The 24,591-nt window shown below is 55.5% G+C and overlaps 2 protein-coding genes across 28 annotated transcripts in view; one reads left to right on the top strand and one right to left on the bottom strand.

Moving 5' to 3' along the window:
• TANC2 (tetratricopeptide repeat, ankyrin repeat and coiled-coil containing 2) overlaps positions 1–12,114 on the top strand; it is a 283,000-nt gene extending 270,886 nt beyond the window's left edge. For 21 of the 24 annotated variants that reach the window (XM_040536497.1, XM_040536498.1, XM_040536515.1 and 18 more), the window contains 2 exons: positions 2,270–2,370; positions 4,453–12,114. In XM_040536497.1, the coding sequence (XP_040392431.1) occupies positions 2,270–2,370; positions 4,453–6,412 (2,061 nt within the window). In that variant the 3' untranslated portion in view covers positions 6,413–12,114. The remainder of the gene's footprint in view (positions 1–2,269; positions 2,371–4,452) is intronic. The other 3 variants (XM_040536514.1, XM_040536506.1, XM_040536504.1) reach the window with 1 other exon arrangement.
• Positions 12,115–12,230: 116 nt separating this feature from the next.
• On the bottom strand, positions 12,231–16,956 carry LOC121059751 (cytochrome b561). Of its 4 annotated transcripts, XM_040536908.1 has the most exons (8): positions 16,773–16,954; positions 15,618–15,787; positions 14,432–14,639; positions 14,079–14,177; positions 13,891–13,994; positions 13,638–13,795; positions 12,713–12,937; positions 12,232–12,406 (listed from the first exon to the last, which is right to left on the bottom strand). In XM_040536908.1, the coding sequence occupies exons 3-7, from the start codon at positions 14,631–14,633 to the stop codon at positions 12,742–12,744; spliced, it is 759 nt and encodes a 252-aa protein (XP_040392842.1). In that variant the 5' UTR covers positions 14,634–14,639; positions 15,618–15,787; positions 16,773–16,954; the 3' UTR covers positions 12,232–12,406; positions 12,713–12,741. The 4 variants fall into 4 exon arrangements, with proteins under 4 accessions (XP_040392840.1, XP_040392839.1, XP_040392841.1 ...); XM_040536906.1 differs by having other exon boundaries at positions 12,231–12,937; positions 15,618–15,772; positions 16,773–16,956; XM_040536905.1 differs by having other exon boundaries at positions 12,231–12,937; positions 16,773–16,953.
• Between the last annotated feature and the right edge of the window lie 7,635 nt (positions 16,957–24,591).

Raw genomic sequence — 24,591 nt, 5'->3', positions numbered from 1 at the left:
ATTATTAAAAATTCATTGCTATGTTTATAGCTTTTTGAATTTTTTATTACTCCCTTTTGATGATTATGTGAATTGGGGGTGGAGGCATTTTCCAGATTTCTAGGGCAGTGGTGAGGGAGGAGCCAGGAGATGTGCTCCTTTGAATACTAATTAATTTAAAATGAAGGAGCATATGCTTAGGGGGCTAGCACTTCCCCAGGGCAGTGACTCATCCAGAAACACCCCCACATCCTCCCTCTCTTCCCAGAACTGCCATATCACTGTCACTCTCCCTGCTCCAAACTAGCAGCATCTAGCAACAAACTTCTGCAGCATGTCTGTTCTTCCAGCAGACAAGTGCCACCTCCCCCTTGCTCTGCGTTCAGCAACTTTCACCTCTACAACTTTAAAGTCTCCGTAGGCTCAAAAAAGTGAAATCCTCCGCCAAGGCTATGAGCCAGCAATGATTACACTGGAAGGGAGGATGGGATTTTGTGACACGTTCATTTTTTTTTAAGCTATGAAGGAGACAGATGAAAAGCAATGGAAATAAAATCTTAACACTGGTGAACAAACAGCACAGTTTTCAGAAAAAGTGTGAATCTTTTCCTTAAACAAGCCAACTCCCTGCTAAGTCTGCACTTTAAGGACAAGATTCCCAGCTTACTGTTAACAGGGGAATCCCAGGTTTTGTGATAGGGAATCTCAGGGGGCTGTAGTTGCTTCTGCATTTTTTGCGCCTATAAGCTAGACCGTAAAGGTACCTACCACTTGACTACGTTTAGTTATTAGACAGTGTCTCTTCAGTAACTGCTACTGAAGATACAAACAGAAGTATTTGCCTACAGACCAGACTTACAAATTTTCCCCTGTAGATTCAGAAGCAAAAAACTTCTTACTGAAGACTTTTACATATTCAAAACAGATTTCTACTAAACAGCAAAGTGGCAGGTTATGGCATGTGCCTCAGAATTTGACAAAATCACCCAGGACGAGGCACGGTGCTGTTCTGTGGCCTTTCGTGCTTTGGAGGCGTCACCTGGCCCTCCTCCATCTCCCGGTGGGAGTCCAAGCGGAGGCAGTGCCAGGTAGCTCCCACCCCCATAGCACCCAGGGAGCTGCAGGCAGCGCAGTCCTCACTGCAATTCGTTTCTTCCTACAGCAGACACCGCAGTTTGCTCAGATGAATCACGCTGCGAGCTGTTCCAGGCAGGCTGTCCAGATAGCAAACTCCAGCACGGGCACCTTAGGGGAGATTAAACTTCACTCGAGGTTTTGCTTGGTTATGGATGACCTTACTTGTTCCTGCACTTCTGCTCGGTGCAGGCCAAGTGGCCATGGTGCGCTCACAAACTTCACTTCTAGCCTGGTGGAGTTTGCTTACTAAGTTTGTGAATGAATAAGGAATATTTTTAGGTTCTTTAGCCCTGAGCAGTTCTGGTAGAGAGCCTAAGTCAAGCAGTCCAAAGCTGTGAGTATTTGGATGGGAAATGAAAACCCCTCCACTGGGAGATCTCCTTCACAGGTGCTCAGCTGAGCTCAGCAGTACGTGTAGCATTCGGGACGAGGGCAAGGGAGGACAGCTGGCATGGTTTGAACCATAGCTGCTGGCCTGACCTCATGGCACTGCCACTCGACAGCACCCAAAGCAGTCTCCCAAAGCAATCTCCATCCCATGCTGTCACCCTCTTCCTCCCCACTCCAAACAAATCTCTCAAGTGTAGGGGACAGGCAAGGGAACAGTGAAATGGGTGGCAGAGGTAGGAGACCTTTGCCAGGCAAGTCCTGTTTGTAGCTACCAAGGTATCAATAGTCTCATGTAGAGTTTTATTCAGCCCCTCTGAAGTATGTCAGTGTTGCAGAGTGGGAAGCAGAGGGCGTGGGAAAGGTTTCCTATTGCTTTTGACTGTGGAAAAAAGTCCTTCATGAGATTACATTCCAAGCTCTGCAAGACCAGATGTTTCCTCAAGACTGGAGGTTGTTGGACAGGGATTGCATGCACTTGTTGGGGACACAATCAATGAGAACGGAGCCAGTGGCACACTGGCCTCCGTTGGGTGCTGACAGCATCTGGCGTTACGGAGAGAGCTTTGAGTCTTTGGGCATGCCATCATAGCACTCTGATCGTAAATGATGTGGAATCCATGTGAAACATTCCAGTACCATCAAGTTTTCCAAGTTAACGTGCAAAAAAAAAAGTCCACATTAAGTTTGTTTTCTTCCCAGATTGTATATATTTTTATTTCTCTATCTGTCCAATTACTTATCTCCACACCTATTGTAATGACAGGATTTTGGAATGGCGGAGGAATTTGCCACTAAAGCACTGGAGCTGAAACCGAAATCTTACGAAGCTTACTATGCAAGAGCAAGGGCCAAGCGCAGCAGCAGGTGAGGACAGAGAGACCAGTGATTGGGCTCTTCAAGCCTGGCCGCACCGGTGTGGGCATTCACCATGCAACTTTGTGCAAGTGTCCCCGTGTGAGGAAGTGTCAAAGAAACGTTCATTAATAAGATTACAAAACTCCAAAGTAATACTCTCCCTCATTCGGTAATTTCTGCAGACAGCTGAATGTGAATGTTTCTGAACTGTTCATCCTAGCTGAACTTTGTCTGAACACCTTACTGCACTGGAACCCTTTACACCAAGCGTGGGTTTTCATTTAAAAATACCCTTTAGTTCAACCACAACTTGGACTCGAAGCAAAATATGATTCATGGAAACCCTGTGGCCTGTGCTGTGCAAGAGGGCAGACTCTGTTCATCACAGTGATTTCTTCTGGCCTTCAAATCTATGAATCTCTCTGTCCTGCAGCACACATTGCAAGGCAGTGCTGATGACTAGCCGTGCAGTGCCTGTGCAGGTCATGCCAGCCACTGTGATCCAGCCATAGTTTGGGCTCAGAGCACTGCAGGCAGCTCCTGGGGCGATGCAGCGCTGGCATTTCTCTGCAGCTCAGACAGAGCCCAGGGGGTGCCCTCGTTCACTGCCCCGAAAGCTGAAAATAGGAGATTTTATTCATTTCAAAACTGATCAATGCTGTTCCTAAATGGGCAGGAGGGCTTGGAGTCCTGCCCTCGAGGGCTGGGCATGCTGTCATTGCACGAGTCCCAGTTTTAAACGGGACGCTTTGCACAGCAGTGCAGGGAGTCGCCAGCAGCCAGAGGTTTGTGAAGCCCACCTGTGTACACACGGCAGCCCAGCGGGCAAGGCCACGGTTTGACCTTCCATGCTGGAGCCAACACGTGTAACGGGGCTGCTGGCTGACTTGAGGCCGTGCTGCCAGGTCCACCGGGTCTTGGTGTGGGAGGTGAAGCCGTGACCTTGTGTTCTGCAGAGAAGTCCTGCTGGCTGAGCTGTGCTGACCTCATGCCTTTCCTTTAATGGTTTTCCTCTCCATTGTTTCCAAATTGCTTTAAGGAAGCGTAAAAACTGGGTCGCTTTCCAGATGATATCAGCCTCCACACATACAAGCAGCCTTTTCTCCCCAGGTCTCTCCACCAGAAACCGTTATCACTTTGGCCTTTCTTATTTATTTCCCTGTTTGTGCACAGCAGCACCCCTGAGGTCAGCGCAGTCGGGGGAATGTGGCTTTTCCTTCTTGCCCAGGGTTTTGAATGGGTTCTGCAAAAGCTTGAGCTGGTGTTGGGAGGTGCTGGGGAGTTTTTCTTTGTCACAGAGCAGCAAAGCAGGGTGTCTGCACGTTCAGCCCAAGGCAGGGGATCATCCCCCAGGTCACGCTCACCTACAAACAGATGGTTTTGCTCAGAAGCGAACAGTGTCCCTGTAAACAACAACCACCTTCCCTGAATCCCCACCTTCCTTTACTCCTCACAGGCTAGCCTTGCCATTGCAAAGCTGGCCCAGGGGGGCTTGCAGGCTTGCTAGCATTGCTTGGCTCCTTTGTTCTGAAGAAGTTAGCCAAATCCCTTGCAAAATTGCGGAGACAGCCTTGCCTAAAGTGCTGACCCACGGGAACCCTGGCTCCTGGAGCCAGCCGTGACGCTGTGTGGTCTTGGCGGCAGTCACAAGCTAAATTTTCACTGCTGTAAGCAGTTGCAACAAAAGCTGCACTTGTTTACAGTGATGGTGAGCTGGACTGCTAGTTACTGATGTGTTGGTTTCCCCTTTGCTAACACAAGGGCAGAGCTCACGGTGGTGCTGTGAGGAGTAATTAATAAGCCTGTATCATGCACTACACAGGACAGGCATTTTTGCTAGTCTGGGTTGTGCCATCTCAGAACTGTATTCCCCTTTTCCCCCAGAATGGCTGGCGGTATTTTCCTTCAGTTTGGCTAAAATAAATCCGAGGGAGGCACGTAAGGCAGAGTTGCAGAGAGGCATCCAGCTGTAGCGGTCGCAGCCGTCTCCTTCAGTAAAACAGACAAGCCACTTAACCCTCGGTAGCCTCCGAGAACGGCTCTGTTCAAATCCAGAGTAATTTCAGTTCTCATTTCTGTCCCTTTGTCAAGCAGGCAGTTTTCAGCAGCCCTGGAGGACCTGAACGAGGCCATCAAGCTGTGTCCAAACAACCGTGAGATCCAGCGGCTGCTGATGCGGGTGGAAGAGGAGTGCAGGCAGGTGCAGCAGCAGCAGCAGCAGCAGCAGCAGCCACCGCTCCCGGTGGAGCCCGAACCCGAAGCCCAGCACGAAGAGCTGTATTCCGTGCAGGATATCTTTGAGGAGGAATACCTTGAGCAGGATGTCGAAAATGTTTCCATTGGCCTGCAGACAGAGTCCAGGCCAAACCAAGGGCTGCCCATCATCCAGAGCCCACCGCCGTCCCCTGCACACAGGGACTCTGCCTATATTTCTGGCTCGCCTCTTGGCTCTCATCAGGTCTTTGATTTCAGGTCCAATAGCTCCGTGGGTTCGCCGACCAGGCAAGGGTACCAGTCCACATCTCCTGCTCTGTCTCCGACACACCAAAACTCCCATTACAGACCTAGTCCTCCGCACACTTCTCCTGCGCACCAGGGCTCCTCTTACCGCTTCAGCCCACCTCCCGCTGGAAGCCAAGGGAAAGAATATCAAAGCCCACCACCTTCTCCTCTCCGCAGAGGCCCTCAGTACCGTGCCAGCCCCCCTGCAGAAAGCATGAGCGTCTATAGGTCCCAGTCCGGTTCCCCAGTCCGTTATCAGCAAGAACCTAGCGGCGTCAGCCAGCTCCCCGGTCGGCCAAAGTCTCCCTTGTCCAAAATGACCCAGCGATCCTTCCAGATGCCCCAGATGCCCGTGGCGGTGCCACAGCAGGGCCTGAGACTGCAGCCAGCGAAGGCCCAGATCGTCCGGAGCAACCAGCCCAGCTCTGCCGTGCATTCGAGTACTGTAATTCCGACCGGTGCTTACAGCCAGGTGGCCCACTCGATGGCCAGCAAATACCAGTCGGCGTCAGGGGAGATGGGGGTTAGTCAGAGCAGGTTGGTCTACCAGGGCTCCATCGGGGGGATCGTGGGTGACAGCAGACCCGTGCAGCACGTTCAGGCCAGTCTCAGCGCGGGAGCCATCTGTCAGCACGGAGGCCTGGCTAAAGAAGATCTTCCCCAGAGGCCGTCCTCGGCTTACAGGGGGGGTATGAGATACAGCCAGACACCCCAGATTGGGCGAAGTCAGTCTGCTTCCTACTACCCGGTGTGTCACTCGAAGCTTGACCTGGAGCGGACCTCCATTCCCGCCAGCCAGCTTGGCTCTCCGGACGTGTCTCACCTCATTAGAAGGCCCATTACGGTTAACCCCAGTGAAATAAAGCCTCACCCACCGACTCCGAGGCCGCTGCTTCATTCCCAAAGTGTTGGCCTCCGCTTCTCTCCTTCCAGCAATAGCATTTCATCCACCTCCAACCTGACTCCCAACTTCCGCCCATCTGCTTCGATCCAGCAAATGGAGATCCCTCTCAAGCCAGCCTATGACAGGTCGTGCGATGAACTTTCTCCGGTCTCTCCCACGCAGGGGGGCTACCCCAGCGAGCCAGCACGTTCCCGGACCACACCGTTCATGGGAATCATAGATAAAACCGCTCGGACTCAGCAGTACCCCCACCTCCATCAGCAGAACCGGACCTGGGCTGTGTCGTCTGTGGATACTGTAATTAGTCCTACGTCTCCTGGCAATCTCCCCCAGCCAGAATCATTTAGCCCACCCTCGTCGATCAGCAACATTGCCTTTTATAACAAAACCAACAATGCACAGAATGGCCATTTGCTAGAGGAAGACTATTACAGCCCCCATGGGATGCTGGCCAATGGGTCCCGGGGAGACCTCCTGGAGAGAGTCACCCAAGCCTCCTCGTACCCCGACGTCAAGGTGGCAAGGACACTGCCTGTAGCGCAGGCCTACCAGGACAACCTGTACAGGCAGCTCTCCAGGGACTCCAGGCAAGGGCAGACGTCCCCAATCAAACCAAAGAGACCATTTGTGGAGTCTAATGTGTAAAAGACGCTTGTTGGAGTAAGACCCTTATGTTTTCAGCACACACTTCCAAGCTTGATTTCCATGCATATTATTATTACTATTATTTTTGTTTCTCTTTGGTAGCTACATGATCAAGTTTCTCCGGTACTTTCTGTGTGGTGGTCAAACAGCCATGCACGTGCTCCAGCCCTTCTGTTACCCAGCTGACTGTGAAGCCAACATCAGCCAAGCCAGTATCATTTGCCCAATTCCAGCTAAGTTCCCTCAGTTTTCAGCTGTCAACCAGGATATTTTAGTACGTGGTGTGGGGTAGTCCAGAAATAACCCCTACGCAGTGGGAGGTAACCAGCTCTTTTTCAAGAGACAATCGCGTTTCAATTTAAATTGGTTTCTTTTGTCTCGATGAGCTCTTACACAATTCTGATGAAAATTCCTAGTGGGAACAGAGCAGGGATCCCAGGAGCCTTTTCAGAGGCCGCGTCCGCAGGTCCCCGTGCCAGCCGGGTTGTTTCTCTGCCCGTTTGTCTCTTTGCCGACGAAGAGCGAATGACCCGCGCAGAGCAGGGCGTCGTTTGCTCTAACGCGAAGTAGCTATGCACAGTCACCATCCTGCTTCATCTGGTTTGTAGAATTTTAATCGGAATTGTATTTGTTATTTCACCGCGTAATCTGCCCGAAGGGGTGGGGATCACGAGATGCTTTGCTACTTTGCAGTTTACCTTCCAGGTGCCCCAACGTTGATTTGCTCTGGGGGCATTTTACAGGTTTGCAGAGATTAAAGCTGGCCCTTTGTACGTGTTTTGAGCAGCCAAGGGAATTGGCTAGAAGCCTCTCGTGGACTGGGATTGCAACAACTTCGTCACACCAGTAGCAGATGACTGCACCTCACACATACAACACTGCGTTTTCACCAGGACAGTTTTAATGTTGGGGTTTCCGTTTGGTTTTGGTGTTTTTGTGGGGTTTTGGTTTGTTTGGTTTTAGTTTGGGGGAATTTTTTGGCTCACGAGGAAAAAAAAATCGACTAGGAAATCCTGTTCAAGGAGGAAAACTGCAGTTTATTTTTCTGTTTTGATGGGATGCGTAACATGGCATCGTGGCCCGAGACGGGAAGGGTCCGAGGAGGTAACGGTGGCCAAGTCCTTCGGCAGCATCACTTCCCCTCCGCGTGCTCCTGCTCTGGGACACCGTGCCGGAGCGGGGCTGCACCCCTCTAAGGGAAATGCTGCTTCCTTAGAGCTGCAGGATCCATTCCCAAAATCCTGGAAAGCAATTGCCCTGTTCCGTACCTGCAAGTGGTACAGAGGATGTTTTGCTCCTTAAGGACCTGTAGTTGAAAGAGAGATATTTATAATTTATTTATGCACTCTGTTTCAGGACATTTGGGGGGTTTGGCTGGTTTTCTCTTATTTTTTTTAAATCAAATGCAAATCACGTCAAGACAGCGTGAAAAGCAGGGGACGCTTCCAAAAACCTTTTTACTGAATTTTTGAGTTATTCTCTGGAATTTGAGGGGGGGCTGGAGGGATGCTTCATTTACTGCTGGTTGTTTTGTAATCTGCCTTTTTCAGTTACCAAGGACAAACGGTCAGACGAGCTGGGGGGAGAGCGATAAACGTGTAGCTTGTTTTAAAGCAAAAATAGTGCCTGTTGCCCAATGCTGAATGAATCTCACCCATATCAACTCCTAACAGCAAAAGGGATTTGGTGCTGAGCAGGAAGAGCGAGCGATACCTTTCGGTGTTTCCAAAGGGCTATGCGAACCCAGCCGTAGATTGAAAAATTCCTTGAACCAAACTGCAGAGCCCAGCCTCAGCTGGTGTAGACGAGTGACGCTGATTTACACCAGCTGAGGACATGGCTCAAAGCTCTAAGCAAACCCTGGCTGTGGTCGGGCTGTCCTGCGCATGGATCAGCACATCTCGTCGTTATCTCACCGCCTCATTTGCTCAGACCAACCCGGGACGCGCGTACCTTGGGATGATGGGGGCTTGTGTCTCATAGACACGTTGCGAGTATTCAGGGGGGTTTTCCTCTTCAGGCTTTGGAGATGCTTGCGCTGTTTTGGCTATTTTGTATTTGTCCAAGCCAGTATTTGTATTGAGGTTGGCGTTTTCCTTCTCAAGTGCGGCTCGGCTCTGACCTTTGTTTTCTTATAGGGCTGTAGAGCAGGCTGTAGACTCAGAGACCCCTCAGGAGCGCGGGTCCCGCGGCCATGCCGCCGGTGCACGCCCTGCTGCTCTCCTTGGAAGGGATGCGATGGTTTTTGTTCCTCTTTTGGAAGTGGTGTGTTCTGCTTTGCAAGGAATAACTGATTTCTTTCCCTCCATGTACAGCACGCCTAGCTAGCTAGCAACATGCATCCGTGGGTCTGCAGCAGCATCAGTCGTTTTGCTCAAAGCCTCGCTGCCTCTGCTTTCCCAAAGAGTGAGTGGCTTTCTGCCTTGAGTTGCTTCTTTGCAAGGGAAAAGTAACCAAATTCAGCCCCGTTGCTATTTTGTACGGTGGAGTGAGACATGCTACAGCTATAAGCCGGCGTTCTCAGCTGAGATGCCAACGGGACGGTCCGTGTTGAGGAGAGCGTTGTAAGAACTGCCTGTGCTTTGCTTTGCTATTCACTGCCATGTGGTTCCAGTACTGTACTCCCGAGATGTCCCCTAGCAGCACTTCTGTGTGTAACTTTGGGTTCGTGAAGGTGTTTTAAGGGAACAACGAAACAGCTCACACTTTTACCACTAAGATGAATGAATGCTGAAATACTGCAGCATGCAGGTTTTTTCACAAGACCACGTGTTACATTTTCACAGGATTCTTGCACTAATGGTTTACCATCTGTTCTCTCTGTAAATGGGTGCACTTTACTGTTTGAATTTGTTACTATGATAAATACTGGATATTTAAGCGTGAGTAGTGTCTTCATTAGAAAATAGCAAAACAACTCTTGTCTCTTAGTGTATTTTTCAAAAAAGAAAAAAGCAATGAATCATAACATTTATAGCACAAGAACTGACTCTTGTATATAAGCATCAACAGATGGAGTAATTTTTAAACACAAAATTATTTGCAGTGGTTTTAAAGCGCTTCCCCAGCAATTCTCTTAGGGACAGCTGAGGCTTGATTGCTGCTGTAGTCGCTGGGCGGGCGAGGAGCACACCTCTCCCTGGAAAAGCTGCTCCTTTCGCAGTCCCATGTGTCCTCAATGTCACGATTCAGGTTTGGCATGGACAAAAGCAGAGGTCATTTCATATTTGCAGTCGTGCGTGGTCCTGTTGTAAAGTGCCCTGATTTCACCCGACGTCCCTTTGCTGTGTCATCTTAGATGTAGACCTTAAAGACACTGCGCTGTATCGACCGTCCGTGCTATGCCTTTAGCCTCTTTGAATAATTAACATTTGGGATGCTGCTGCCAGTCGGTGCCTCCATCCCCTCCCCTGGCTGCCCTGGTGCCACCCGCGAGCCCCTGCCTTGGCAGCGAGTGGGACTCGTCGGGTACACCAAGTAAACCAGATTGTTGGTGATGCTGAAACCCTCCAGATTTGGTTCTTGGGGCGTATTCGGTAGGCGATGCTGGAGCGAACACCTGTATTTAGCCACAGTACCCACCAGATGTCCCTCACACTCCGCACGCGGTTGCTCGGCACTGGATGTGCCGCAGAGCTGAAATATCTGCCAGCTCGGGGCATCGGTGTCTGCTGCATCGCGGTGTGGCTTCTCCGGTTCTGGTTTGTGTCCCAGGGGGAAAGATGCTCCTGTCCTGGAGGCAGGGAGCCCTGCTGGGTGGGGAGGTTGTGCTGCTCTCTGTACCAGCCACCTTAGGAATGGCATTAAGGGCTTTGAAAATAGTCGAGAGATCATTATAAAGTGCTTGGAAAAGGAAAAATTTTCCAAAGATGAGGCCCTTGGAGGCTGTCTCCGAAGGTAAAGGCACAATGCAGCTGGTGCCACCGCCTCGGTGCTGCTGCTTTGATTCGATGCACGGGAGGGCGAAGGCTGCTGCTGGGTACCTGCGGTGCAGGGGCTTCATCCGAGCGCTGACCTTTGCGTTCTTCTTTAGCGTGGCTGTAAAGAAAACTGCTTATCTAGTGTAAACGTGTGTGTGCATATAACAAATACCTAAGCCATAGTTGGGTTAGGTCCTGAACCAGGGTGGCTATGAAATTTGCAGCGATTCAGTCCCCCCGTACCAAGGTTGTTCTCTATTCAGGGTTACCCAGAAGAAGTCTAGCTAAAACCGAAGTGCCAGCTCCGCCTTATCTCGAGAAACAAGCAAGCCAGCGTGCCTGCTCGTGCTCCACCTTCGTTGCAAAGGTGGGTCCTGGGTCATCTGTTGCAAGGTCTTTGGTGGTTGTACTTTGATTCGTCTTTGGGGGGGGTTCCAGACGACTCCTCTGCTGGGATTAACAGTGTTTAAACAAGGGCTTAGGGTAAGAGCTATTGTCCCTGCTGCGGCACGGCGCGGTGCGGGGACCTCTGCAGATAAATGCCTTCGCTCCCTTCTGGTTGCTCGACGCGAAGTCTGGTGGGGTGCATTTGGACACAAGCACAATGGTGAAAGTCAATCTGCTTTTTTCAGATTTGCTTGGATAATTGCTGGATTTTCACTCAATCAAACTCTTTTTCTAATTCTAAACCACTAAGGGCTCAATTATTTAGCAAGATGCGTTCGTGTCCAACTCCTGACTGCAGCTGGATCTCACTGGGACTGTTACAGATCCACCCAAGAGAAAACAAAGCTAACACGATCGTCACCACTAAAGCGAACGGACACCAAACAGATCCGCTGTACCCTTCCCTCCTGCTAAGTTTCTAGCTGTCGCGGTACTGGGGAGTCAGCAGCCGGGTCCTGTCCGCCACCATTGCGTCCTGGTCTCTGTAGTCCCTCAAGCTTTGCAAGAAAGACTTTGTCCCTTCTGGGTGACGCTCTCCAGGGAGGCAGGTAGGCTCCAGGTGGTCCCCCCCGGAGGTTTAGCACGCGGGGGCTTATTCGGTTGGGTGGGGAAGCCTCAGGCACAGGAAATTCGCTCGCTTCACCTTTGCCTTGCCGTGTGCACTGATTCTCCAGACACCATTAGCAAGCCGAGAGCAGCGCCGTGTGCATTACGTCCATTTTGTCGCTGCACCGCTAACCCAGAGACTCGTGTGGACTCTTCCAGCACCGCAGGTGTCATTCCTGTCCGGCGTTTTCTTTCCCATAGTGTTGCATTCAGCGTTTTGTCTCTGTTCTGTCTTCACTTCCAAGAGGATCTGAGTTGGTACAAACATGTACAGTATACACACTTTGTGATTTGTACAATTCCCTGGTTGCCATCCTTGAAGACACTTGCTGGGAAGATCTTTAAGACACTTAATTTTCCTTTAGCTTTTCTATAATTCTGATGTAAAGGACTTTCTCTGTACAGTATATTATTCAATGCATGTTCTGTTCTCTCTACTGATATATTGAACACCACACAGTTGTGATATTGTGCAGTGGGGAGAGCAACCCCTGCCGACAGCGGAGGCCTTCGCCTCTCATGTATAAGGAAAGAAGAAAACATATTTTTTCCTTTGCTGTATTTGCTTGAGCAGAGTTTTCTTGTCTGTACATGTGAGCTGTGAGATAGATGTGAAAAGTTCAAAAGAATGCATTTCCCCCCCACCCCAATGTATACAGATTGTAATCTGTACAATGAAAACTGTATGTATGAAAAAAAAATGTACTTATTTATAAATGGTTAACACTTGGAAGCTGCCTGCGGACTGGTGTTTTTCCCACCCTGCTGCCCAAAATGTCTCAGCCTCGCAGCTCCTGGGGGGCAGAGGGGCTGATCCAACACCCCAGGTACCCAAAATGATGAGCACAGATGGGAGCCGGGCAGGGTTAGCTGCAAATATTTATTAGGTCAGGAGCATCCACTCTGCAGACAACACATTGCACAAGAAGGGAACACAAACCCATTAAAGTTGCACTGACGTTGCTCTGGGAACCTTTGGTGGCCTCAGCCCCGGCACGTGGCCACACTGGAGGGGTGCAGGCTGAAAACAAGTAAAAAAATCTTCGTGATCGGCACCGTCAGATCCATTTGGCGTAAAGAAATGGGGATGGGCTTTGGGCTTTGGAGCTTCACGGCAGGGAAATGCAGGCTGTCAGCCTGAGGTCACCAGGGCAGAGCCTGGGGACCCTGTGTGCAGCGGCAACTCCGTCCCCACGCAGGTCAGGGGATGCTCGGGGTGCATGGGGGGGGGGGTCCTGGGAGCTGCACGGAGCCCCGAGCAAAGGCTCTGCCCACCGGCACCGGGCACGAAGATGGGTGGCGGGGCGCAGGGACATCCGACACCCACCCCTGCTGGGGACAGGGGAGCTGGGGCTGTCACTGGCTGCCACCGGGGCTCTCGCCCTCCGTGAGGGTCTTGAAGTCCATGGAGAGGGCCAGCTCCTCGGCCAGCGGCGGGCGCTTCCATTCGTCCCGCGTCAGCACGTAGCCCACCACCAGCCCGAAGGCCACCAGCAGCAGCCCCACGGTGTTGGCCAGGACACCCTCGGGCACGAATTGGCTGTAGGAGTCCCTGCGGGCACGGAGAGGGATGCTCGAGCCTTGGGGCGTGGGTGGCCTGGCCCTGCCCTGGCTGGGACCCCTTCCATCCTCATCCTTGTCCTCCTGGAGGAAGGTGGGGTGGCCCCAAAGCTGAGCACGGGCACCGGGAAATGTCCCCTGCCCCCAAATCTGAGCAAGAAGTGAGGCTGCTGCTTGCTTTGGGTGATAGCAGGGAGAAGGGGGGCACAGTCCTACAGACCCGGCCATGGGCAGCCCAGAGCCCCCCCACCAGCTGAGCTCCCCCGGCCACAGGGAGGGGGCTCCTGGGGGCGCCCCGTGGCCGTGTCCCCACAGTGCTGGGGCAAGGGGGAACCCCAGCCTGCAGCCCGATGGGCAGTGGGCTTTCAGGGGACAGGGACATCCCCGTGTCCTCCAGCCAAGCTTCCCAGGGGTTTCTGCAAACACCTGGCAGCAGAGAGGCGGCAGCACTTGCTGCGTTCCCCACCAGGAGCAAAGAAGAAGCTGAGCAGTATGCGGCCCCCGTTAAGCATCATCTGGAAGTGACTCAGCAGCAGCAGAACTGAAACGCTCGGGGGGGATCAGAGCCACAGAACCTCAGCCCGGGCAGGGGCCAGGCACTGCCCTGCGGGGCTGGGGCTGGAGCAGCATTTTTGGGGGGGGGGGGCTGGGGGCTATTAACACCCCACCCCCCCCCCAAGTCGTTCACCCACCTGATGTTGAAGAGCAGCATCTCGGTGATGCCCAGCAAGCAGGTGGCGATGGAGAGGGCAAAGAGGGCGATGCCGAAGAAGATGTGCTGGGGCTTGTAGCGGCTGCGCAGCGAGAAGGACGCGCCGGGGGCCAGGAAGAAACCGCACCCCAGGAGCCACTGCGGGGTGCAGGAGTGTCAGGGGGTGCTGGGGGCCCTGTACCTGCCCCTCCCCCCCCCCCCCCCCAGGGGTGCCGGGGCTCCCCATCCCTCACCTGCACAAGGTAGAGCACGAAGGCAGCCATCCCGCACCAGCTGTGCAGGCTGTACATGTCGGCGATGCCCTTGGCACGGTGGGACTCGAAGACCGCGACGATGCCTGCAGAAAGGAGCCCGTTACACCGCCGGGGCCGGATCCGGTTCCCCCCTCCCCCCCCCCATCACCCCCAGCCCCAGCACCCACCCACGAGGGCGATCACCAGCGCCAGGCCGTGGAGCAGAGCGTGCAGGGTCTTGGTGGAGCGCTTGGCTTCGTTCCTGAACACCCGGTAGACCAGAAGAGCTGACGGGGAGAGGGTGGGTGAGTGCTGGGGCAGCACCTGAGGGTCCCCCCAACCTCGCTGGGACACCCCCATCTCCCTGGGGTGCTGCACACAGGTGTGGGGCTGGCCAGAGTGTCTCCCCAACTTCATTTACCACCACTCTGCCCCCTTCACCTCCCATCCCAGTGGCACCGGGGGGGCTGCACCTCAGGGGGCTTTGAAGGCTGCCGGAGGATGAGGATGGCCGAGCGCCCTCCCCGCGGCCCCTGCTCACCGTCACCTTGGAGGAAAACCATGCCAAGCACCATGCAGAGTGGGTGGACGTTGAACTGCAGCTGGCCCTGCCAGGCCACGCCACCCCGGTAGCGGCCCAGCCACGCTCCCGTGGCCGCCAGCAGCGTCAGGCCCAGCAGCTGCGACACGGCCACGTATGCCGAGAGCCCGGCGGGGCTGGCGGATGGCGGAGCCCCGTCCATGCCGGCCTGTGGGGATAGAGAGGGAAGGCAGCGAAGCCACGGGTCGGTGGCTGCGGTGCCCACCCTGGTGGCTGTGGTGCCCACCCCGCAGCAGCAGCACCCACCCGGCCCTCACCTGCCACGGGGCCCCCGACGCTTCCTGGTGCCGCTGCGTCACCTGCGCCCGGGGGTGGCTCCCGGCTGCCGCGGCACGCCCGGCCCTGAGCTGCTGGCTCCTGTCCCCTCCTGTCCCCTCCTGCTGCCCTCCTGGCCTTCAGACCCTGTCCCTGCTCTCCTGTCCCCTCCCTGCGCTCCCAGCCCTGCTTCTGCCCCAGCCCCCCTGGCCCTGCACAGCTGCTCCTGCCCCCAGCATCCCTGTGCTCATGCCCCATCTGTTCTGCCCCCTTTCTCCTGCCCCAGCCATCCAACTGCACTGTCCCTCCCATCCCATCCCCACCCCTACATCCCCATCCCTCTCACCCCCATCCCATCCCTCCATCCTCATCTCTATATCCCCATTCTTCCCCCCATCTCCCCATCCCCATCCTTCCACCCCATCTCCCTATCCCTCCATCCACATCCTCCCCTCATCCCTCCCTCCCCATCTTCCCATTCCCATCCTTTCCCCCATCTCCCCATCCCTCCATCACCATCCTTCCCCCTATCTCTCCATCCCCATCTCCCCATCCCCATCCCCCATCTCCCCATCCCCATCCTTCCCCCCCATCCCTATCTCCCCATCCCCATCCTTCCCCCCATCCCTCCATCCCCATCCTTCCCCCCCATCCCCATCTCCCCATCCCCATCCTTCCCCCATCTCCCCACCCTCCATCCCCATCACAGCACCCTCCCAAACCCCTATTACAGAAAAGCAGCACAGGGACCAGCGATGCTGCTCAGGGCCCCACAGGCCCCCAGAGCGGTGGCCCTTGGGGACAGGAGGCTGAGCAAGCCCCAGTGCCAGTGGACGCCACAGATCTGCCCCCCCAGGCCCCCATGACCCACCTGCACCCTCTTTGTCTTGGGTTATCCCACGGGGATCTGAGCCGCTTCCACCAGCACGGCCACCACTCCTGCTGCCCGTCCGTGGGGGCCACCAAGTCGCAGCCCCAGGGCCACCTCTGTCCCCGTCCCTGCTGCCACTGCCTCTGGGGGCCGGGCTGCGACAGAGAGCACTGCCAGGACCGGGGGCACAGGGGGGACGGGGTGGGGGGAGGATGCATTAAGACCACGCACACACTTTATTCCCAGCCACCTTTATTGGATCAGCCGGCTAAGTGGGTTAGGGGAATTGGTTTATCCCATTAGGTTTCACTGCAAATGTCGCCTGCCAGCGTCCAGCCCCAGCGCCCGGGGCCACCGAGGCTCTGCGGGACACGCCAGGGAGCAGGGCAGGGTGGGGGGGACCACAGGAGGCAGGGCCCCCTCCCTGTCACACAGTGGGACCCCAAAATCCTCACCGCTGCCGGTGGCACCCTTGGGGCCCCGTCCTGCCCCGTTTGGCCTCGAGGCTGGCAGAAGAGCACCCATGTCCCAGAGCGCAGCCTCAAACACCAGCTTCAAACATCGGGGTGCTGCTGGCATGCTGCAAGGGGACAGCCCCGTCCCCAGCCCCCCTTGGACCAGCAGCGGCCCCTTAGCCCCCAAAATGACCTGTCCTCAGCCCACAAAACAACCCCGAGCATCAGCAGAGCCAGAGGTGAGCAGACATCCCCCCGCCCCCCCCAACCCCCCCCCGCCGAAGCAACAGGTCAGTGGCACGGCAGGTAACCCCCCGCCCCCCAGAAAATGCTGCCCCCTCCCTGTGTCCTCCCCCCGTGATGGGGACCTGCCTGTCCCCGTGCCACGGGGTCCCCTTGCAGCCACCCAGGGCGGCCCCCAATCCTCCCCCAAAGCCCCCTTACTCGGGGGGGGGGGGGGGGTCTTTGCTTAATCCCCCCCCCCCATGTTGTACTGGGGGTGGAGACATCACACAGCCCAGCAGCCCCTCACTGTGGCCTCTGGCTGAGGTCCCCCGCAAAATCCCTGTTTGGGGCAGGGTCCCCACAACAGTTTCATGCAGAGGAGGGAGGAGTGATGCTTTGGGGAAGGTTTTTTTGGGGGGAGACACCCAAACTCCATGGCACAGCCCCCACCCCTGTGCCCCCCCCCAAGCCCTACCTGCAGGTGCCGGGTGCTGCCAGGCCCAGTGGTGACAGCGGCTGAGCGAGGGACAAGGCCAGCACCGCGTTGGCAAGGCAACGGAGCGATGGCAAGGCGGGGGGGGGGCTGCCCCCCGCCACAGCCCCCCCCACAGCCTGGCTGCAGAAGGAGGGTGCCGTGGCACCGCCAGTGGGCTGGGGAGGCTGCAGGAACTGAGGGAGGGGGGGGGGGGGCTGCAAAATGGCGGGGACGGTCCCCAAGGCTCTGAGTCACAGCCAGGGTGTGCTGGTGGCTGCGTGCCCACTCCCCCCGCCCCCCCCCATGAGCTGTGCCAGGGCCTGTGTCCCCACCCCCATTGCTCCTCAGGTGATGCAGCCACCCCTGGGGAGCCCCCAAATGACCCCCCAAAAATTCTGGGATCCCCTCCCAACACCCAGCCCCACAACCTGGCATCAGCCCCCACCCAGCCCAGGCCCCCACCCCAGTTTTATGACCGTCGTTTTTTTAATTCGAGCAGCACTAATGAGGGACTTGATGTAATTAACTCCCGTTCATCGCTTGCGCCCACATCAGCAGCATCAGGGGGGATGTTTAAGGGCTTGTGTGGGGCCCTCGGCAGGGCTTTGGGTGATGGCTGGGGGGCGTGGACGTGTCCCTGACCACCCCCCTCTGCTCCCCCGGGAGCCCCTCGGGCACAAGTGGCCGCATCCTGCGGTCCCCTTGGGACACCCCCGGGAGAGAAAAGCCCTGGGAGGGGAGAGGCAGTGAGGTGGGAGGGGGGTGGGGGGTGGTTGGGGGCAACCCATAACTCCCCCCAGCCCAATTTTTGTGTGGGGTGTGCGTGTGTCACACGGTGCCACTAGGTGTCACCAGGAGCCCGCGGTGCGCAGCGCCCTGGGACCTGGAGCCTCTGCTGAGACCTGGAGCACCCCTGGGAGCTGGAGCGCCCCGGGGACATGGCGCACCCCTAGGACATGGAGCACCCTGCAGCACCCTCAGATCTGGAGCACCCTGGACCCTGGAGCACCTCAGGACGTGGAACACCCATGGGAGCCAGAGCACCCTGGGCGCTGGAGCACCCCTGGGACCTGGAGCACCTACCTGGGGCATGCCGGGTCCTGGAGCAGCCGGTGGGACCTGGCCCTGCAGCTCAGGGACAGGGCTGTCCCACACAAGCCCCTTCCCTCAGAAAGGGGCTGGGGGCTCCTGCAGGGCTGCTCCTACCCACCCGGCCTGCAAAGACCCCTCCCCAGAGCCCCCAGCTCCACACCAGCCTCCCCCTAGCATCGGGCACTCATCCACCTGGGGTGGTGCCAGCCACCATCACCACCAAGTGAAATCCCTGTCCCTGGTGGAAACCCAGCACCCTGAGAGCCAAGTCTGGTCCCTGCACCACAGCAGAGCCCCAGGTGCAGGAGCCCCAAACCCTCATCCCTGCAGAAATGCAGCCGGGGAGCTGCTGCGACCTGAGACCAGGTGCTATCACAGCCAAATTCCTGCCGATGGAATCGACCGGGTCAGCTGGAAGGGCCCTATAAACATCACCAGGTCCTACTGATGCCCACTTCAGGGCAAACCAACAGCCAGGGCCCATTATTACACGCGTTATCTTGAACACTGCCAGGCACAGGGCACCAACCACCTTGCTAGGAAGCCTGTGTCTGTGTCTCACCACCCTCACGGTGTAGATATTTTTCCTAAACTCTGGTCTGACCCTCCCTGGTGCAGCCTTGTACCATACCCACGTGTCCTGTTATCGGTGCCGAGGGAGCGAAGACTGGTGACAAGGGGGCAGAGACCGGTGATGGGGCAGAGAACAGTGACAAGGTGTCAGAGAACAGTGACAAAGGGGCAGAGACTGGTGACAAGGGGGCAGAAACTGACACCTGCCCCCCATTTCCCTCCCCAAGGAGCAGCGAGGGCACCTCGCAGCCCCCTTTTCCCCAGGCCAGACAGCCCAAGCGTCCTCACAGGATGTGCCCTCGCACCAGCTTTGTTGCCCTCCTCTGGACCCTTTCAAGGCCCTCCACACCCCTTTTGTATTGTGGAAGCCCGAGCTGGAGGCACTATTCAAGGTGAGGCCACACCAGCATTAAATATGGCAGGAGAATCCCCTCTTCTGACCAGCCAGGGATTCCTGCACCCCAACACGGCGTTTGTCCCCTTGGGTGCCAGGGCACCCAGGTCCCCCTTGGGCCCCACTGCCTAGGCAGCTCCTCACCCACCTTTCTCACAGCGGGGCCATGTGTCCAGAAGGATGCTGTGAGGGATGGTACCAAAACCTTACCAAAATCCAGCCCCATCGCACCCACCAACTGCCCTCCATCCACCACGGGGGTGACTTTGTCATGGACAGAGATAAAATCGCCAAGGCAGGCTTTTCCCTTCCCTGTCTATGCCTGCCAAGAGCTTTGTTCTCTAAATGCCTCCCGCTACCCCCCAGGACAATTTTCTCCACAACTTTTCCAGGGACTGGACCAGGGTAACGTAACGGGTCTGCAGCTCCCTGGGTCTTGCCTCGTGCCCGTTTTGTACCTGGGCATAGTCCTGACTTGTCTCCAGCTGGCAGGATCCTCCCTGAACTCCCAAGACCTTTGGTAAATTGTTTGGTAAATGGTTTACCAGAGCTAATCTAAGCCATAAAACCTGCCATAAACTGCAAACCTTTAGCCGCTGGGCTGCACACCATGGCAGGGGTCAGCCGTGTTTGGGGTCAGAGCAGAGGGAGGATTTCCCCTCTGTGGCTGGGCTGAGACCCTCAGAAAACCCTCCAAGGGGATGAGCTTGGGATCTTCTTTTAGGATGTTTCCAAATGTTTGCCAATGGGCCCCTGAACCTGCTGGGCACAAGGGGATGCGGCGGTGGCCGACATGGGGACACCCCAGACCCTGCCACCACGGTAGGCATGCTCCTCTCCCCAGGGCTAGCCAGCGATTTGTAACCAGCTCTTTAATTAGCGACGTTGCCGGGGACATAATGGGTTTATTAAATCTGCCTGTGGCTGGTGGTAATGAAATCCCCCCCGTGATGCTGGGAGCAGAGCCGGTGCTGGTGGTGGCCGTTTCCAGCTGTCCCCTCTGCGTAACACCCCCGGCTCTCCTGGGGCTTCTCTGTTTGTTTTTTTTCTGGGGGTCCCGGCACATGCTGTGGATACTGAGCACCCACAGACCAATAGGAGCCCACTAAATCGGTAATCCTTCATAAAACCAGCAGTTCCTGCCCTTCCCCAGCTGCTGGCCCCTTCCCCTGCCTCTGCCTGAGCTTATCAAATTACCATTCTGCTGATCTAACCCATCACTTCTGTGTTTTTTTCCTTTCTCCCCCAAATGAAGTTTTTATTGCTAAGAAATGCTAATTTGCAGGATGCCTCCCCAGAGGAGTGTTTCAAGAGCCCAGCTGGCAAAGTCAGACTCATTGGGGGTGGGGACAGTGCTCCCAGACCCACCCTGGGCTCCCTGGGGGAACTGAGCTGCCCAACACCCCAGCCACAGCAGTTCCCCAGCAAAACCCCAAACCCGGGTCAAAATTACAATTTTCTGCCAAATGCAAGGAAAAAAAGCTCTGCTTGAAAGCTTTGTGGCTGCCAGTGGGGCTGTTGGGTGCAGCTTAGGGCCCCAAGGGATGACCTCTTTGCACACCTCTGGCTGATTCCCCCAGCAGGGATTTGGTTTTTATGGGACTGCAGCACGCCCAGCACGGCCGGATCTGGCCCCGTCCCTGTGCCAAAGGCAGCACCCGGGGCCTCGGTTTCCCCAGGGTTGGTTCCAGTTGCCCCAGGCTTGGTCCCAGTTGCCCCAAGGTTGGTCCCAGTTGCCTGGGATCCTACAAAGGCTGGACAAGAGGTGATTCCCATTGGGACAAACCCATCCTAGTCGGGTTCCCCCAAAGCAGGGATTGGAGCAGCCCAGCTGGAACAGGGCACAGCTCCCTGTTTTTCTCCTGGCACCAATTAATCCACCTTCTCCTCCTTGCTGGGAACAGAGCTCAGCTGAGGACGGCTGGCGATAAGATCGGCGCAGCAAGTGCAAACACTTCATCACTTTCCGAAGAGGCTGAAGGCTCATTTATGGCCATTTTAATAGCTGCTTGGATAAACACCAGTGATAACCTGCGCTGGACGTGCAGCAGATGATTAATGCACCCACAGCAGTCACGCTCGCTCGCCTTGAGGCTGGGATTGTTTTCTGTTATTAAGGAAGGGAAAAAAAATAAATAAATAAAAGGAAAAGCGTGGACTTTGTCATATATTTGAGGGTTGATGCATGGTTGTGGAGAGAACATGTTGGGCTCTTCCATCACCCTGCAGCAGCTGGAGAGAAAGGGTAGGTGGAAGGTGAGGAATGGGGGATGGAGGACATGGGATGAGGGATGGAGGACAAGGGATAACTGATGGAGGACAAAGGATAAGTGATGGAGGACAAGGGATGATTTCTGGCTCTCACTTCTCCCCTCTGGTGCTCCTGGCCACGTGCCCTGCACTGGTCTCATCTCCTGCACTGCAGCCAGGGAACTCCCCAGGGGCTAACCTCTGGGGTCTTGCTTTTATTTACAACCCTTCCAAGACACTGCTGTCATTTAAGGGCCCTGAGCCGACGGCTGCCCCCTGCGTGCCACTTTCTGGGGGACTTGCAATGTCACAGCGCGTCCTTGGGCTGTTGGCGCTGCTCCCAGACAGAGCTGGAGGAGCTCCCATGGTGAAATCCAACCGCCATCCCTTTCCCATCTCCATCGCTTTCCCATCTCCACCCAGCCCCACCAACCTGCTTGGTGCCACGAGGGCAGGGACACACACAGTCATGCCGGCATGTCCCCTTCTCCTGCCACTGACCATAAACCCCTGTCCTGTGGCTCTATGAGAGGCGTTTCCCAGGGCAGGGCTGGAATCTCACTGATAAGGAGCATTTCTGCTGCGTTCAGCCCCAGCAAGAGCTGAGTGTGCTCTTTTGGTGATAAGTAGGTGCTACGGGGTGGCTTTAACGATGGGGGCAAGCTCCCTGCCACGCACTGCACCCCAGCCCAGGGAGGGGCTTTAAATGGCACTTTTAGGCAAGAAATGACCAAAAAAACCCCTCAATGAATCTATTTTTTTGCAGCCAGCAGTGCACAGAGCGAGAGCTCCTGTCCCCAAGCCCAAGTGACAGAGGGGGCTGCACGGTCATCCCATGACACCGCATCCACTCAAATCCCACTGGACTGGGTTTACTCTTATTGCTGTTGTTGTTGCTGCCTTGCACTGGCCACAGCAGTTATTCCAATAGTTTGTAATTATTTTAGCACCTGCAGGTCTGAAATGAACTGCCACGTTGCTTGGGTTGCTTCATTTCTTTTTTTTGCAGGATGAGAAAAGAGCTGTTTAGATGAAAAATCTGGAGCAGAGACATGTTTTCCTCTCCCTCATGGCAACGTCACAGCATCTGGGAAAGCAGCTTAGTGAATTATGCGCTATGATAATTGATTGAATTCATCAGTAAATAAAGCAGCATCATTTAGAATCGTGGTCCAGAGAGCGAGGAAAAATTTCCCATGCAGGGATTTTACGAGCTGGTGCAGAAGCCATTGTGCCCACAAAACCACAGCAATGGGGAAAATTAACGGACGAGGGGGCACACCCCCCCAAAAAAGCTCTTTTTGTAGGATAAACCCTCAGCAAACCCTTTCTCTCATCTCCAGACGCTCCTTGGTTGCTCAAAGAGACGGATGGGTCAGGCAGGAGTTTTGAAGCACCCTTGAATGCTTTGAGAAATAGGATGGGAATGTTAAAATGTGGATTTTAATGAAAGAAAAGGAAAACTAGCTCGAGCATTCCCAGCCAGAGTTTGTAAGGTGGGCTTGCACCTGGCAAAACCCCCAAATCTTCTCATCTAGCACCTGGGTTATCCCTAAATAATCTGCTCCATCACACACCTCCCTGCTCACCTTAAGCCCTCTCCAATCACACCACTGTCACGGCAGATACCTTACAAATCTTCTGAGAAGTATTTGGTGTTAAACTCCTTATTTCTGCCTGATTTGGGGGTCTCCGGGTCCAGGGGCTCATCTCCCATGTCCTTCACTCCGTGGGGCCATGGGCTGGGAGATTTGGTGGGTCTGGCAAGCCAAGGAGCTTGTTAAAGACGAGGAAAGCAATCTGCACTTCACAAGCAGCGTCCTGCCATGGCTATCCTTGCTGCAGGACATTTGGGGTTTATCTGAGCAGTTCTGGTCCCTTTTCTTCCAGCGGGCTCCAGGGCTCTTGCTCTGATGCCGGGAGCCGGCTGCGGTAACTGTCCGGCACAGCACACGTGTCTGTGCACACGTGCTCTGTGTGTGTGTGGGGGGGGGGGGGGGGCGGGGGGGAGGCTGTTTTGCTGCAGCTTTTGATGGAAATGCGAGCGGATGGGAAGCATCCTCCCGGCTGGGGCAGCCGCCGGGGACACCACGGCTCACCCAGGAGCCCACGTCACCCCGCAGCCCCGCGGCCGCTCTCGGTTCAGCACCCGTCTCCGTGGCAACGCATCCTTCACATCCTTGTTGCCTCCGGTCTGCATCACCAGCAGCCCTGGGTACTCCCCAGCTGGGTCCCCTGCCCTCCATCACCCACCCCGGCACCCCCAAATTGCATTGTATGGGGAGAAGGAGTGTGGGGACTGGTCGATTTTGCACCCGTGGGTGTCTCTGGGCCCATCCTTGGCTGGTGTTTGGGAATGTCGTGGCTTCGGGGCAGCACAGAGGCACCAACGCGCGTCTTCAGACTTGCAGACATCTCACCTGCCTTCCTGGACCTCAGCTGCTTCACCTGACAGCACTGTCCCACGTGTAGGTGGCTTTTCAGTCTTCTCCCAGCTGGGGATATTTAGGATGGGATGCCACCAAGCTGCGGGCATCCTTGGGAATGCAGCTACTGAGAGGACCCCTGCCCAACACAAAGTCCTGCAGCACCATCAGCGCCTTGAAGGATGCTCAGATGCATTGACTGTGGGCACCCCAGTGCACTGTTCTCCTTGGAAAAGGGCCCCAAACTGCCCTCGTTGGGGTCACTGCATACCAACACCACGCTGAGATTGCAGAGCCCATTTTGGCCACACTGCTCTCCTGAGACCCTGGCCCAGGAGCCGGGAAAACCCCTCCCCGGAGCAGCTGGGAACACGGGGCTGGCGCTCCGCAGGAAATCTCCATTCATCGGCCCTTGATCGCTGGCCAAATTGGAGCCAAACCAACCATTTTTCCAACTTCCCAGGGAAGTTTCCAGGGACCTGTGGCTGCTGGGGAGAGGGGATGGCAAGGGGGTGCCGCGGTGTCTGGGTTTGGAAGCAGTGCCGGTGCCGTTTACACCCCGGTACGTGCTCGGTGAGGGGTGGGAAGGTTTTTTTTGGGTGTTCCTGATAGGGTGTGCTGCGGGAAGCTGTAATTTTTGGAGAGGAATTAATTGATGCTAGGAGATTGCAGGCTCTTAAATGCCTCCTTTCTCTTCTGGAAATGGTTCTCTGCATGCTGTAGGGTTCCCAGCCCTACTGGGAGGACTCGTTCCTTGTTGGGGGCTGTGTTGTCCCATGTGCTCACACCATGGGGCCATGGCAGTGCCCAGCCATGCTGCAAGGCAAACAAGTCAAGGGATTTCCCCTGTCCTCCACCCTAAAAAAGCACACACACCCCTCCTTCCCCCATGGTGCGTGCCTGCTGTGTCCCCATGGGGTGGTTTTGGGGATGACAGGGCCAGCAGGACGTGGTGAGCCCTGAGCCTGAGCTCAGCCTGGGCACTGCTCCCAAGGCTGGGGCTGGACCCTGGGGAAAAGGGATTTATTTAATTAAAAAACCAAACAAAACAAAACACAAAAGGAGCTATCAAGCCCACCAAAAC

The sequence above is a fragment of the Cygnus olor genome, chromosome 25, assembly GCF_009769625.2.
Source record: "Cygnus olor isolate bCygOlo1 chromosome 25, bCygOlo1.pri.v2, whole genome shotgun sequence".
NCBI lineage: Eukaryota > Metazoa > Chordata > Aves > Anseriformes > Anatidae > Cygnus > Cygnus olor.
Note: the sequence above shows the minus strand (reverse complement) of the source record. Positions and strands in the feature narration are given on the sequence as shown.

Coding starts and splice junctions, on each gene's coding strand:
- LOC121059751 (XM_040536906.1), bottom strand. CDS start 14,633: ATGGACGGGGCTCCGCCATCCGCCAGCCCCGCCGGGCTCTCGGCATAC. Junction 14,178..14,431: donor GGTTTTCCTCCAAGGTGACG/GTGAGCAGGGGC, acceptor TCTCCCCGTCAG/CTCTTCTGGTCTACCGGGTG. Junction 13,796..13,890: donor TCGTGCTCTACCTTGTGCAG/GTGAGGGATGGG, acceptor TGCACCCCGCAG/TGGCTCCTGGGGTGCGGTTT.